We start from the raw sequence: 17,196 nt of genomic DNA, 5'->3' as shown, positions 1-17,196 counted from the left end.
CCACGGGGGGGGGGGGGGGGGGGGGAGGGGCTATGGATCAACACCGCCGCCTCTCTGCTCCGTCTCTTCCCCTCCACTCACTGACTGTCGGGCGTGACATCATCATCACGGCCCGACAGTTTCAATGAGTGGAAGGGAGGAGACGGAGCAGCTTTATGGAGGCAAGGTAAGGAAAGACGTAGGGAGGAGGAAGCCGATTTTGACAGTGTGCCGGGTGCCGACTTCTAAAGTGTTCCGGGGGAGGGGGACGATTTTTAAAGTGTGCCTGCGGCCGGGGGGGGGGCGCCGATTTTGACAGTGTGCCTAGGACCCTAGCACCGGCCCTGGCTCCCATTGATACGCCCTTGTACTGATAAACACATATGAAGAGTGTGTGGGTGAGAAGCTTGTACCACACAAACAGCTTACAAATGTACAGTTTTCCTTTTTGAAGTGTGTCCTTGAAGTGCAGAAAATGGACAACTGATGACTATTCTGTGAAAGATTATACAATATATGTGCACATGCAAAATAATGAGAAAGAATGGAAAAAAAAAAAAAAGTTTAACTAAGGGATATTTATGGAAACCATTCCTCAGGTAGCTGAAGAAAAGGTGTTGCCCAATTCGGTTGATTTTGATTTCTAAGCATAAAAAAAAATATGACAGACGGAATCTGGTTGGTTGCTATAGGCAACACCTCAGTATATATGAAAATTGTTTCAAAAGTAACAATCAATGTTTTACTAAGGTGTTTACACACATTTGCCTTTAGTTGTGAGTATGTCATAGTTGGGTACCCATCGCCTTTTAAGACTGATTATAAAATATACAATGAATCAATTGTTACATACGACGTGTTTTCATCTTTAAAGCATTAATGAGTAATTCCCATCCAGGAGTTAAAATTTAGTATGGGGTGGAGTTCACCAAGTTAAGATAAAATACATTTACCTGCCCGGAGAGCACCGTTCTCCAGAGTCTTCAACAGCCCATTACTGGTCTCCAGTATTTTTCCTATCCTGGCCCGATTCAAAACACACAGCAGTCTTGTCGATACCCCCTACCCTGTGTACTTCCCATTCACATGCAAATGGCAGTTCAATGGGGAAGGGTGTTGAAGACAATGCTGTATATTTGAAGCAGACTATCATAATAAGTATGTAGCCCAGGTAAGTAAAACTGTACTACTGGATGGCATTTACTACGTTGATATAAAATGAACAGTTTCATCATTACCATTTATTTATATATCGCCACTAATTCCGATGCACTGTACAGAGAACTGACTCACATCAGTCCCTGCCCCATTGGGGCTTACAGTCTAAATTCCCTAACACACACACAGACAGACTAGGGTCAATTTGTTAGCAGCCAATTAACCTACCAATATGTTTTTGGAGAGTGAGAGGAAACCAGAGCACCTGGAGGAAACCCACGCAAACACGGGGAGAACATACAAACTCCTCACAGTTTAAGTTTTCAGTCAAATTACTGATTAACGTGCACATGTTGCCAGCACACAGTGGAAGCAGCCATGTGTGTTATAATCCAATATTCTAGGAATTCCCCGTAACGTGTCACTAGGCAGCCTATGTCCTGGGACTACAGCTACAGGTACACAACCCATATGAAGGCCACTTCTGCTGTGTCTAGGTTAAGGAAACAATGATCATCAAAAAGTACAATCTGCACTGAGTGCCTGAACCGTGAACACTGCAGCTAGATGCAATCAGCAACAAGATATTTCTGATCATTTTATATCCTCTTCCTACCAAGGTAAACTCTTCATTTCAACTGCACAAGTCTATATTTTTATAGATGTGATCCTAAAATGTGCTTTGGATATACAGGCTACATTTTATTTCATTTTGGTAGCTTTAGACTATTAAACAATAGGAATTCTAAAAACACACAAAAAAAACAATCCTGGTAAGAGAATATGTACAAACATTCAATTATATCTGCATACTGTATAATATATTGCATCTGCTTATGTGAAATATTTTTTATACCAATCATTTTATGTCATGAGAGGTATTTGCTTAGCAAACAGAACAGTGGTGAAATTGCCTCATTAAAACAATGCATATGTTCAAGACAAACATATTGTGTTTGCTTTCCAGATTCTCACTGTGCCTCTATTGTTCTGTCTGTCTGGCATAACCATTATTTTTCCACCAAGAAGGATGCACTGTACATCCTAATGATACAATAATTACACCCCAGGGTGATGAATAGAGAACTGACTCCGCACTCTGTACACACCTTCAGTGCAACATTCTTCCCAAAGGTCACGTCTCCCGACACGGTGAGGTGATCCAGCTCCAGCATATCCGGGATGCTCTCAAACCTCTTGGCGTAATCTTGCACCTATAAGGAAAGAAAGAAATTTAGTCACACTCTGCACGTCACAGGACTGAAAGATTACTCACTGCTCTCCGACTTTCAAAGCGAAGAAAGATTTGTAGGCAACAGCTGACACAGTCACTCATAATATAATGGTAGAAAACCAATCTGTAGCCTAAAGGTATATACAGAATTGGAGGTACGCTAGCTTACTTATAAGAAATATATTAACACAAAATGTAGTGCGATAACGTATTGGGATAACATGTTTCATTCTCAAAAGTAATAATACGATCCATGAATATGTACATATGAGTGTGAAAAGGGCACACATTGGAGGAAGCCATTTTGTGGGTGGAGCCAATCAATAATCATATAAATGCAGCCTATTCAATAGGAACACACTAAATTCTGAGGAACATGATGCAAATCCCTAACGAACTGGTAGTATTAGTTCAGTTCACAATTGTTACAAAAAGGAAAATATAATCAAAATATATATATTTAAATTTTTTTTGTATATATTTTTATTTCATTACATATAATTCAATGTCACAATTTAGTTCATGTATTTACAACCAAACACACATGTACATTATATTTAGCTATGATTTTCCTCAGTATTCTGCTTAGTCTGTTTCCTTAACCTGTAAGTTGCTACTGAAATTCATTTGTATGGAATTGAAAGCAACATTTTAAAAAGGCTCTAATTGGAGAGGAATTTTCCCAAGCTTCCCATGAACATGTACATGAAAAAACAGTCAGTATTTAACTGATGTGCAAAACAGAAAACTAATTTGCACCCCTTGCATTGTAACATGGTTTTGTCCAGGAGACTGAAATGAGATACCTCTTCATTTAAGATCCTTAATGAATCAGGCCCCATGTTACTTCATAGGGGGTTACACCCGCCTCTTTTTATATTGATAGATATATGTATTGTACCAAAAACCACCCTTTAAGGATGGGCCGCTACTTATGGGCCAGTGCTGTGTGCTTGCCCTCCGGGATAGAGTCTGCCAGCTCTCCCCTGATTAGTATAAGTCCACTAAGTGGCTGCCATTAGTGGAAGTAAAAGCTGCACTTTAGGGACAACAACCCTTATTAAAAAACACACACACACACACACACACACACACACACACACACACACACACACACACACACCTGGCAGAAGAGAAGTTTTTCATCACACTGCAGGTTCATGCTATACACACTCTAATATAGAGCTTAACCAAGACTGATCCTTAGTTAAACTTTGGGGGGTTGGATGAGCCTTTCACATGTATATATGTAAGAAATTATATCTTATTCTAATGGATTTACAGCAGCCTTGAAATGACAGCTTAGAACTAGAGTGGGTGGGGGTTAATTAGCCATAACCAACCATAATGACAAGTACCCTAATCTATAAAATGATTATATATAAAAAAAAAAAATTGATTCAAAACAGGCCTGCAGATATAGTTGTTGTACTTAGTGCTGTGATGAATAGGAAACATTAAGGGGGGGGGGGGGGGGGTATTTTGGCGAGTGTGCCTTTAATATTGTAAAAAAAATAAAAAAGTTTATGTGCCTTTAAAGTGTTGCTAAATACACATTTGTGACTTCAAGCAATAATGAACTAATATCACCTTTGTGAATGAGCTCCCCAGTTTGACGAGGGGCACGGTGGGAAACTCCCTCTTTTCACTCATGGTCAGCGACCCTGCGTTAAGGCTGTATAGGTTGGACATAACCAGCAGCAGATCGGATGTGGTTTTTACAGGCAGGAATCTGCTTCGGGGAACATTGATACCCAGTGAATTCTCAAAACTTTTAACAGCGGCACCCACGGCCGTCTCCAGCTGGATGACGTTTAAACCTCCATCTAGGGTCTGTAAAGACAATGGCGCAAGAGGCATTATTACATTGTTGAAATATTTTCATACATTGCATAAAAAACATGATTAAAGCGATTTACTGAGGATTCCCCAACAAGTGAACAAGAACTAAACCCGACAGAGTTACCTTGGGATTAACTATGATTTCCATATCAATAGCATTGGCTTCCTGTAACCGTTTGACTGCCGACAAAGATATCCACAAATTATTTGTGTTGAAGATTTTAAATTTAGACACAGACTTGAACTCGTCCACATGTGGTTTGGGAACTTGAGCAATTTCCACCAGTCGCAGCTTTCCTTCATATTGTGTGAGCGTACCTCCCTGGTGTTGGGTAAAATAAAGAACATGTCTGAAATCAATTCCATGATAAGACAATGTAATAGTTTATTACAGTGTTGGCTAACCTGTGACACTCCAGGAGTTGTGAAACTACAAGTCCCAGCAGTAAGCTGCTATATATTGGTATAGCATGCTGGGACTTGTAGTTTCACAACACCTGGAGTGTCACAGGTTAGCCAACACTGGTCTATTAAGACTTTAAAAAACATTTCCCATACTTTACATAAAAATGCTAATTTTTATAATAAAATCATGAAATAATAAGATACTGTGAAAGTTTGTGTGTGTGTATTCCAGTTATATAATAATAAAATCATTGAGTCATTAAGAAAAACATATTAGCACACATTATGCGCATCTTCTGCTCAAAACCGGATGATACGCAGCAGAATGCAGCCACGTCCAAGTCATCTTCAAGCACAAATGACACCTACTACAGCCTACTATTTCGGGGAAGGAACGGGGTGGGTCGGATGCACATAGGCAATGTACAGTAAGGACGTTCCCGTGCAGCCAGGTCCAAGTCAAACTCAGGCAAACACAGAAGTACACTGGTTTTCTGCCATCTATCTTGCTCCAGCTAGAGGTCTAGTCTAAATCCCTAGATATGTCAGTATCGTAAGCATGCTATAACATGTGTTTGTAATCAGAAGCAGCTGTAAAAATGTCTGTTATGTACAGTAGACATTAAGTACACCCTAATAAATATTTTTCTAGGAAATAAAATATATATATTTTTTAAATTTCCATGTACTGTATAATCATAAAGGACTATAATACTGACATGTAACATTAATTGAATATATATATATGTACCTGCAGTGTCTGGTCTAGTGGAGCAGAGTAAACCTACACCCGTAGTCATCACCACACGTATTTTGAGATCCGTTCCTTGTTGACTTCAGGAATATACAGAGCCAAGTTACATGCCTTTTATAACAAACGCATGTTGCGCTCAGTACGTGGGCCTTAATGACTCAAGCCCATAACGTTTATCAACTACGTGCTGAAAAGGCTTAAAATAATCATTGTACCACTAGCAACGTGACCACAAACATTAATCGGTCTCTGGCCAGCTGGGAATTATGGAAATTACAGATTGAAACCAAAGTTACTGTACTAGAGATGAAAACATAAACATAGAATTACTACAAGAAATCACCAATTCTCAAAATATCTGGCCAAGTAAATATCTCGTGCCTAAGAGATGGTGGAACAAGTTATCAATCATCATTAAAGTACTTGCACTTTTATTAATAAATGCACATTTGTAGAGAAAATGTTATTTTCACAATAACATATCTTAGGGTTTCTCTAAACATTTATAGGAGAACAAATGTGAATGTAAACATGGTTTATAGTTAGGGCACTCTGCAGTCAGGTTTTCATCATGCTAAATGGGCGTCAGTGTTACAGTCATCAGATTCTAATCAAAGCAAGTGATAGAAATATTCTGCTGAATAAAGAGGTTTTCCTAAGAAGACCGACAGTTTCACAATTAAGTCAGAAAATTATACAATAACTGAACACAATTACTCCTATGTGTAGCATCTGCCTTGAACCTTGATAAAGACTCATATCGTGGAGTTGAAACGCGTTGGTTTTATATGGACTATACCAGGGTCGAGGAGAGACTAACGGGAGGACATTAAAAGACGTTTGACTGCTTATTTACACCCGCTCTCTGGTACGAGTCCATTTTTATATGTTTATATGTTTTTAGAAAAGTGTATTAAAAGGGTAATGCGCCATACCGCTTCCTTTTTCTGTTTATTTCGAGTGTGGCTCCCTGAACAAAAGGAGGAGGAAGTCAGCGGATAACGAATATACATCAGAGACTTATGGGCACTTTTTACATTTCAAACAAAGTAAGCGCACATCCAAAAGGGGCTTAGAAAATAAGAAGTTTTTGGTGTTGTACACTTATGGAAATTATTTTTGAGCACGGGACTATGTAACATATGCAATCTTAGAGTGTTTAGGTTGTGCCTTTACTAGATATATCACACCATTATGAGATTTATGTTACAGGCAAAATGCTAATTGATGTTGTTTGTAAGATCGTTTTGGACAACTTCCAAGGTACATAACAGAGAAACATTCAGTGACATGCTGGGTAAGAGTTTTTAGGACATCATAAGAGTGCAAAGAAGTAAGCGCTATATTTATACAACCAATTTATTGTAAATAGCATCTGCAGGGTTCATCTATAGCGCCAACTCCTCTCAGCGGTAGGAATCATGACAGACCACTAAAAGAAGAAATATTGGGCTGCTCAATCGATTGTTCACGTTGGTTGTATTTCGACTCTGCTGGACGAGTGTGCTGGGCATCTGTAGAATGGATATTCATGCAGGAATAATACCAACTCTAGATGCAACAAGATTACATGGCCACACCCCATGTTGTGATCATTATATGCCATATTTCTGTTCAGGTAACCTGCCATCCCTATGAGGCGCCTAACTATTACCGCAGCACCTGAATCCTGACAACTATGCTACCGCTCAAATTCCATTTCATATAATTTTTTTCTTTTAAGCCACATCCAATTTGTTGAGTACTTCGACAAATATCAACGTGATCAAACAAGTGCTTTAAACTTGGATCCTCATTATTCTGTAGCCTTTATCAAACTTGTGACGTCAAATATCAGTAAAGTATCCCGCAAAGACAATATTATCCTAAGTGATAAGGATCAAGAACTGTAAATGCTACAGAATCCAACCTTCATGCCCTGAAGTAACCTGTCCATTGTGAATCAGCAATTACGCTGTACATTTCAAAAACTGTGCAAATCTTTATTTTGAACATTAGGTACACACCATTATCAACACTCTGCTACATAAAGGCTCTCAATACACCCCATAGATACCGTCTGCAGGACAAGTGCTAGCTGTAGTGTTTTCCATGTTTTAGTTTAATAATATTAAAAACACAGATAATCTATTCAATTTTATAAAGTACATTATAGCATTACACAGAGTTAATTCTCACACAGCGAACACCAGATAACAAAACGTCTCACTGCATGGGTTATGCCAGAAATTTGCCATGCTTTTACGTATAAATGTCCCTCATTGTTCTATTAAACATTGTGATCTATCCGGCCTTATATTAAATGTAACGATTGTAAGTTAGCCAACAATACATGTCTAATATTTTTGTCTTTGTTTAGTCAATTTTTGCTGCGTTTACTTATAATATACATCCTGCACTGTGCTTATAATTCACATGTAAATTTTTCCTAGATACCATTTCAGTGAAACCCCCTTATTGCCTCTGCAGAGAACAGGCTTTCTGATGGGATCTGTCCTATGGTAGCTTAGAGCTAGTTTTAATGTACCTAAAGATAACCGGGTGCTGCTACAGTTGTTCATTGATCTTTTATCACACAAGGATAAGTGCAGATGCAGACAGCAATCTGAAGAGAACAGCAGGTCTTCTAAATAGCACAGAGAGCACAATCAGAATAATCAATGTTACAAAAAAAGAGAGTCAAGATAATGTTTTTCTAAGCTCACTGTATGGGCAAGTTCACAGTTTACTACAATTCTGAGCAGCAGCCAGATCTCACACCTGGGGGTAAATGTATCATATTCCGGTTTCTTCAACTCGCGGGAGTTCGACGAGAGGACAGCCAAAGTTTAAAGCAGCGCTGCCTTGTAAAGGCAAGTTTCCGCTTTAAATGTTAGCTGTCATCTCGCCGAACTCCCGCGAATTGAAGAAACCGGAGTATGATATATTTACCCCCTGGTGATATGCTTTCTCCATTTACTCAGTAAGCCTGGTACATATTACCTAGGCTAGGCACAACAGTACTACATAGGGAGTAACTCACTTGACTGCTGTAAATGATATGGATATTAGAAGTCACCCAGGAGTTCTTTAATTACATAAAAAGCACAAACCTGTCGGCAGAGTTCTGTTATACAGGTCACAGAAATCCAAATGGACTCCTAATATCTATAATAATTTACAGTATGTGGCTTATTATTCATTGCAATACACAAGTTTTCCTAATGAAGATCTAAAGTTATATCAGAATATTTATATTAAGAGGGGTTTATAAATATATTATATCAATACATATTAATGTGTTATAAGCTCATTAGTGATAAAACGTCTGATCATTTGCAGCACAAGGGAAAGTGACAAGTGGTTGATACCGAGGAAGGAAAACCCCATATTTATATTAAAAATGGAAATTATCTTGAAGTAAAAGCATACTTGCCAACTCTCCCGGAAAGTCCGGGAGACTACCGAAACTCAGGTCAGTCTCCCGGGCGAGCTGGCATTTCTCCCGGATCCAATCACGCGATTTTGGAGGGCGGGAGGGGGCGGGGCAAGGTCAATTGCGTCATTTTGGCCCTGCCCCCCACGACATACAGTGCAGTTTCGCGGGGGGCAGGGCCAAAATGCCGCGATTGGCCTTGCCCCGCCCCCTCCTTGTTTCCGGGAGTTAGCAAGTATGAGTAAAAGTCTAAATTACTCGTATTGAAATTGTTGGTAGATCTAAAGAATACTTAAAGCTTACAATTTGGTGCACAGGGCTCATAAATTGTTTATGGTAATTTGTGTAAGGATGAGAAAGGCTCCATATGACCTATTTAGTTTTATGTAAAAGAACACTTCCCTGGAGTTGCCACTTACTTATGTTTCATCCACGAAATATTGTAAACGTGTTATAGGCCTATACGCAGACATTGAGTTCTTATAATGAGATGTATTCTCTTTAGTTGTAAGTCTAAGGCTGGGTACACACTACAGGGTCTTCAGCTGATTATCGAGCCAAGCACATGACAGACGACTATTTGACCAGATATCACATTTGTGAACGATTATCACTCAAAAGCACATTGTATAGCTTCATTTGATGTTTAAACTGAACTAAAAATCTTGTCCAACGATGGAACAATGTCGTTCCAATCCTGCAGTGTGTATGACCTCATGACCGGCAGTGTCCATAGATCTCTATGGAGTGTGCAGAGGCACAATCTTTTCAGCTGATGGTTATGACAGATGAAGAGCACAGATCTGAAGGTACATTGAGTTTAGTGTGTACACATGAATCATCATGCTGATTCGAATTGCTATTTTTCAGTCATTGGTAAAATTGTTAACGATAATCGGATCGGGAGAACTTTTCTGTAGTATATGGCTTTTCTTTGGTATAACATTTAATTAAATATTTTTATTTTATGGGCAAAATGGTAATATTCACAAAAAATTAATTTTCCCTAAACTATTCCCATAGTTACTTTTACACAATTAGTTCAGCCCAAGAAAATGTCCGCCACATTGTACGAAAAGTATGGGGAGACCATACAAAAACTTTGCGGTAAATAGAAGGCCAGGAACAGTGCTAGGATTGAACTAACCCAACTAACAAAAAACCTAAATACTACTTAATAGAGATACAAGGGGTAGCACAGTTGGTACACTTGTTACCATTGCTGCCTCACAAAGCTGGAGTTGTTTGATTCCGACAAGGCCCCAATCTGTGCGGAGTTGTATGTTCTCCCCATGTTTGCGTGGATTTCCTCTAGGTGCTCCTGTTTCCTCTGACACGCCAAAAATATACTAGTAGGTTAATGATCTTCTGACAAAATGGACGTGTGTGTGTGTGTGTGTTAACGAATTTAGAGTGTAAGCTTCAATGGTACAGGGACTGATGTAAATTATAAATATTCACTGTACAGCGCTTTGTAATATAATGGCCGCTATATAAATAAATGATAACGGTCTTAACATTTGGGAACATGGTAATTTTACTAAATTAATGATATTTTAATATTTATAATTAATATTTTTTCTTTACATAATGTGAAAACTTGCAGGCTCCTCTCTTTCTCCAGCAACTAAAGTGGCTATCACGGCCGAAACGGGGGTCATGTTGGTGTTTCTAAACAAACTTTTACCATGATCGCTGCGATTCATTATGACCGCAGGAATCCAGGTATATTGGTTCTCGGCTATTGCTCTATGACTTGGGGCTGTTAGGAGACAGACGATTATGGAGCTCTGACCAGACGCCCCACTGTAAGGGCCCTAGATTCCACCTGCCGCCAATATACCGCAGCAGGGACCAAAGTACAGCTGTGTTCACGTTACATTGACAGTGGGTGGGCGCTAAGCAACTAAATACAAATGTTACAATGATCTAGCATTTTGAATAATCACCTTCACATCAGCTCTTGTTTTGTCTGTGACTTCCATGACAAACTCACAACGCTTTCCATTGGGTGGGTTCATAAGGTGGTTCAGGATATAAAGGTCCACGGTGGCTCCAAGATTATCGATATTTGAAACAAAAATATATTCTTTCCCCTCGTCTATGAGTGTGTCCAAAAGTCCTGAATTGTAAAAGCTGGCGTAGATGTCACCGTGACCGGGGGGGTACCAGGCTTCAGCATTCTCCACGGAGTAAGACAAGTCCTTGGCAATCGGTAATAAAGACTCTTTATTTACTCTTGGGTACCTGTAGGAGAAGAGGTGTGTTATATTTGGTTGTATTTAATCACCACATGCGCAGGAATACAAATGTGAACGGTCAAAATAAACATCATGAAATCCCATGGAAATTTAGTTGTGTACCATGGTAATTTCATAAAGATTGTAATAATACACCCCAGAATGGACCATTACCACAAAGTGCATGTTCATTAAAATTCTCAAGTATAGAAAAAAGGTGAGTCAAATACTCTGTACCCTCTACAGTCAGGCTGCAGATGCTGGATCGTACCACGTTACATGCACAAACTACAACCTCTTTGCATGCTAGTGGCCGACTGCTGCTCTTCATCATGCTGACCCACAAACATTACATTAAAAGAAAAAGACATTGATCCTTTTCTAAAAAAGATCAATTTATGGAATCACAGAATAAATGTATTCAGTGCCAGCTTTTTAGATCTTTCATTCCAGCTGTTTAATCTCATTCATTTTCAACAAACAATGCCAATTTTACATTGCAATCTATATCTTTACTCGCACAGTGGTTCTAGCCCAAAAGTCCTATAATAGTAGACACCCCCTCTTACCTACAATGCAACAAATGGCATTAGGCATCATAGAAAATTAAGAGGGGGGATGCTATGGAAGAACGTCTCCGATACTCTAGTCACCTAACCTAGGATCTGCAGGAAAATGTGTATTATAACATTTAACTCCCAAATATCTTCACAGATGTTACTTGTCAACGTTGAATATATTTTGTAAAAAAATATAAAAAAATTGGGCAAAATTATTCATTAATAATCACTATACACATTGAAATTGTAACTAGTGTTATTTAATAGTGGATTTCATTATACATTGATAGCTGATACTACGAGTCTAAAATTTTAATATCCCAAATAATAAATTATTTTCTTTCTGTGTGTTTATTTCAACACTTATTTTTAGAAACTGCACCCAAGTGAACTTGCTAATACGAATTTAAATAAAAAAAAAAATTCATTGGGTTTTCCCATTTTTGGTTAGCCAAATACAATTACTGTTCTTTTTTTGCTCTATTTATTCTACATCTTTACAAGCAGAAATACAACATTTAGTAGTGTTGTAACTCATGTGTAGGCAGACAATATGTTCCAGTTGTCTCGACACATCCCATAGGATATATGTGTCACAGAGTAAACTATGTCAGCATCATTTTTATCATGGTCTCCTCCAAGCCACCAGAGAGGAGGCACATTTCCTAAACCGTAATACTTTTCATATGCTCGTAGGATACTCTGCTGGGTATAATGGTATAAGATAGGCTGTGACTCTCCACACATGTTCAGTGGATCTTTTCCTAATTTCCTCTCTTCTGTGGTTTCTACACAAATACTAATATCACATGATGGTATTACTCTCCTTAATATGACAAATATGTTCCAGGAACAGCAAAATAAACCAAAAAACTACCAACATTTCAATTGGTTAAGGATAGGTAATAATATAGAAACACACATGAACATGCTTTCATGTACCGAGTTCACGATACAGATCTATATCTCACACACAATACAGGGACCACATGGCAGATCAGGAACAGTTAGGAGGCTTGAAATATAAATGAGGTAGATGGTAATACACAAATCTTGTGAACTGCTCACACAGCAGATGGCATCGTCCTTTGAAATCAAGAAATTCAGCAACGTGGAAGATTATAGGTCTGAGAAAGTCCCCTGAGGCGAATTGAGAGAAATAAAGAAATGCTGGTACAGGTTAACACTCTCTCCCCGAGAGTCATGGGTACAGATCTCCTCAACTGCGGACGTCCAGTCAATGATGGCAACTTATTTGTTTTATGCCATTTCAGTTACTTATATATACAGAGATGCTTTACTGTAAAGCCGTTCCCTGCAGATTTACATCAAGATGCATGTAAGAAAGCCTTCCTTTCTTCATGGTGCCCCATCAAATTTGTTATAATTAGTTTTTGTTTAATGCAGCACTGTCCCATCTGTAATAACATGCAGTCAGTCAAGCTGCTGAAAGGGAGGGCTCAGTACATGCATGTGAGGCAGTGTTTCCCAATCCTGGTTCTCAGGGACCCCTAACACTGCTTGTTTTCCATATCTCCTTGCTGGAGCACAGGTGCATTGATTACTGACTGACACATTGTAACAGATCCACAGGTGGTATAATTATTTGTGACCTGGAAAACCTGCACTGTTGGGGGTCCCTGAGGACTGGGCTTAGGAAACACTGATGTAAGGGAAGGGGGAGCTTCCTTTGCACTGCAATCAAACCCTCTCATTACATGTGCAGATGTTCAAGAGTTCAGATCAACTTGTCAATAAAATAGGGAAGACATTTTGTAGTTCCAAAAAGGTCCCCTAAACACTGTAGCTATTGCACATACAGTTACTTACACTCAGTTGTGTGAAGTCCGTGGGGTCCCCATGCCGCCCACCCACAGTTTTAGAACGCTGACACAATTATTTTTTTTCTCCCAACAAAGAGCTCTGCTCGTGGCACCACTCCCACCTCTTCCCATACAGCTCCAGTCAGCCAGGCCCTTCCTGGCTCCCTGACTAGACTTTAAGTGTCACCTCACAAAATAGTGGATCCACCCGCACCAAGTTGTCAAAGGCCAGTGCTCAATTTATTTCACCACACTTCATTTGCAACTTAGTCCATTTTTCAACTAGACAGCACCTTTCAGGTTTATATTAACAGAATTTCAGTAACAGTTTTTACAAGAATATGACCTTATTTTTTTCTTCTTTAAAAAGGGTCCTGAATCCCTCACCTAGGGCTCCAGCAGTAGAAGGACAAGTGAGTTTGTCTTCAAGTTTATTTTTCTTTATTGATGAGTAACTGCATTTTTATGGTTTGGAGAATCATGAAATATTGCACTGTAGAATGTATTTCTTCAGAAAAAAGTCATAGTTTTAATGATTTTAACGGATTTGTTATTATGCGGAAAGTATGTAATCATTGACTAAAGGCACAAGACAATATGTGTGCTTGGCCTGACCCCCCCCCCCCCCAGTGGCTGGATCGGTGTCAGATTTGATCAGACATGTACACACATCTACAAGGTTTGAAAGCGTGCCACTTGGACAGAATGGTTATCTGGCAGGACAAAGACAGTGTCAAGTGCGGCTATCGTCCATTCACATGTTAACTGGGATTGGCAATCTTTTTGGGCCCATACACACTACAATTCATGGCCAATTGGGTCTAGAGTGACCTAACTGTTTAGCAAATTTGTAGCATGCTTAGGACGCCTTAAACCTTTCCATAGGCAGCAATGTAAGCAGTAAGAGAAAGGCTTTAGTAAAAGTATAAGTCAACATTCTGAAGTGGGGGATTATCATAGCAAAACGTCAGATATCAAGTGATGCTCTCTCTTGATATCTGACGTTTTGCTATGATAATCCCCCACTCTAGACCTAATTGGCCATGAATTGTAGTGTCTTACAGTTACAGTGTGCAACTAAAATCCTGCAGTATAAAAAGCTGACTTTGAAGTATATCTACTACAAATATACTTTTTCAGAATTGCACCCGATTATTATTAAGATCTTGAAGACTTAACATACAGGTTATACTTAAGGAACATCATAAAAAAGTTCTACTTAAGGAACATCATAAAAAAGTTCTATTTACATTTTTATTTTGTAGACTTTATGCTTTTAAGTATACAGGAGAGGAACCAATGCCATAGAATAAACTCTGTGTAATATTTTGCTCTGTTTTAGTGATGTGGAACCTCAGTGTCACATGAATATCTACAAGAATCTTGTTAGACAGGTAAGTCATAAATTGCTCTACTGAGGGGGAGTCAAGCACTGATCTTGCACACTGGCCGACTAATTTCTAAAAACGCCTCTGCTTACACCTATAAATCAATATGTTAAAAAAAAAAAAAAAAAAAAATGTAAAACTTTAAAATTCTCAAATAAATACTACTCACACATCAATCATAATTTCCAACTAGCTCCCAGCTGTCGAAATTCATGCTCTAACTCAACTGGTTCCATCTGTCAGAGCATAGTCTCAGCCTACTAAAATGCAGCATGTTTTACACTGTACAATGGGAACTTCCTGGGGCACTGAAAAATATTTTAGCTCTTTAAAAGAAATATATTGTTTGCTATCACTTCTATGTCAGGACCGCACACAGTACCTGCTTTGGTTAAAAGTGTAGATCTTCAGCCGGCAGTGGCTGTACTTCTGTAAAATTTTCTTGGTGTCTTCATCGGTGTTGAAGGAATTCATCAGAACGAGAGGGACATCGGTTTTGTATGTTGTGTTCAAGTGCTTCAATGACAAGAATGGCAGTGGAATGTTACACAACATAAGAGAGTCCCGTATTATTGGAATCTAGCAGGAAAAAATTTACATCTACACACACTTTAGGAGTTTCATTTTTAATGACGTTTATTTTAACGTCTTTTTCTAACTATTTAATAACACCAAGTATACATTATATTTTATGCTTATTTATAAAGTTAATATTGCCATCATTATTATAGACATATTTGCACTAGTTTCTTCTCCTATAATAAATGAGCATATATCCTGTACTGGGGTATGTTATTCTCCAACTACATACAGTAAGTTTCAACATTCTACATCCTATTTACCCATTACAATGTATGTCCATTTCTTATTTTACAGTGTAAAGTGGTTATACATACGTACACAATGCTTTAATATATACATGTATTTTAAATATGTGGCATCCCGCTGTCTTATGATTTGTCTGCAATGATCTATCATATTTCCCATAAATCAGCACTCACCTCTATTTGTTTCACAGTGAGATCGAGGAAGGTATTCTCATTCCGGACTCCGATAAGGCTTTTGGGGCCTTTACAACCCATGCTGGTTCCTAAACCGCCATTAAGTTTGACCACGACCAGCTTATTCAGGACAGACGCGATGTTGTCTGGAAGACCTCTAGCTTTTATCTTCTCATACGGCTGAATCTGTTATAAACACAAAAGAGCAGATGAATGATATTTCCCTCTTAGGATATCTTGAATACTCTAGGGTGCAAATTTAGAAGCTGCGGGTTTGCCAAATTCAGCCTGCAGACTATCCACATCTGCAGTTGTGTGCATGCAAATAAATGTGTACATGATTACATTGTAGCTGTCTTGATGTATAGGTTAGATGTGCAATATAAGACATAACTTACACCCCCTCCACCTCTATATAAGAATAAAAGCATTTGCCATTCTGCCTCACTTTGTAATTCTGTATATTTAGTAGTAGAAACGATGGAGGTAAAACATTTAATAAAATAAAAACAACTTATTACCAGGCAAAGAAAACAAAAACACTTTGCCAAGCTCTCATATACAGTTATAATAAAATCATACTAGTCTTTTAATATTAAGGATTCTATTTTAGATGTTTTTAATAAACACCATCTCTACCAAGCTAATCCATACTTGCCAACTCTCCCGGAATGTCCAGGAGACTACTGCATTTTGCGAGAGTCTCACGGACTCCCGAGAGAGTATGGCAATCTCCCGCATCTGACAGAATTCTGCCCACTTCCTAGTGAAGTGGGCAGAATTAGGTCCAAACGCAGCGATTCACTGGGAATCGCGGCATTTGGCCCCACCCCGTTGTCAAAAGACGCGTTTGCGTCATGGGGACGGGGCCAAAATGACACACATTTTGGAGCCCCGTCCCCATCGCTCCCGGAAGACAACTTTAGCAAGTTGGCAAGTATGAGCCAATAGTTGTCTTCCTCTTTACGACCTTTCATAATATCAGGCTGACCAAGGCTTGCGCAGCCACCCATCTTGTACACAGAGGTTACATGAATGGTGTGTTGCAAATCTACTGTATATAGAAAAGAGACTTTCTAGGATGTTTAACGGATTGTAAACTCCTTGTAAAGAACACATGTACACAGCATCTGCCTTCACACACCCAGACACTTGATGCGTTTGGACACAAGTTTTCAAAGTATTTGGAAGTAGTTACGATCTATGACTCAGAAGGAAAGCGACAGGAAAATAAAAATAATGAAAGTGGTGGCTACAAGCATGGGAGTAACTTGCAAAACTGGATTATTCCATTACTCAAAGGACAGAATGTGTCTGTTCATATGACCTCATGAACCGCATGAACCTTCACTACCAAAGTCTGTTATTTCCATTTTCCAGCTAGATTAACCAGAAAA

General features: G+C 38.9%; 1 protein-coding gene across 2 annotated transcripts in view; it reads right to left on the bottom strand.

The window, feature by feature from the left end:
- Window positions 1–17,196, bottom strand: part of UGP2 (UDP-glucose pyrophosphorylase 2) — a 58,227-nt gene that overhangs the window by 2,316 nt on the left and 38,715 nt on the right. For both annotated transcript variants that reach the window (XM_075203896.1, XM_075203895.1), the window contains exons 4-9: window positions 15,800–15,985; window positions 15,181–15,314; window positions 10,737–11,034; window positions 4,338–4,535; window positions 3,962–4,204; window positions 2,247–2,351 (exon numbers count right to left, since the gene is read on the bottom strand). In XM_075203896.1, the coding sequence (XP_075059997.1) occupies window positions 2,247–2,351; window positions 3,962–4,204; window positions 4,338–4,535; window positions 10,737–11,034; window positions 15,181–15,314; window positions 15,800–15,985 (1,164 nt within the window). The remainder of the gene's footprint in view (window positions 1–2,246; window positions 2,352–3,961; window positions 4,205–4,337; window positions 4,536–10,736; window positions 11,035–15,180; window positions 15,315–15,799; window positions 15,986–17,196) is intronic.

The sequence above is a fragment of the Mixophyes fleayi genome, chromosome 3 (assembly GCF_038048845.1).
Source record: "Mixophyes fleayi isolate aMixFle1 chromosome 3, aMixFle1.hap1, whole genome shotgun sequence".
Classification (NCBI taxonomy): Eukaryota; Metazoa; Chordata; class Amphibia; order Anura; family Limnodynastidae; genus Mixophyes; species Mixophyes fleayi.
The sequence above is the reverse complement of the archived record's forward strand: the minus strand, read 5'-3'. Positions and strand labels throughout refer to the sequence as shown.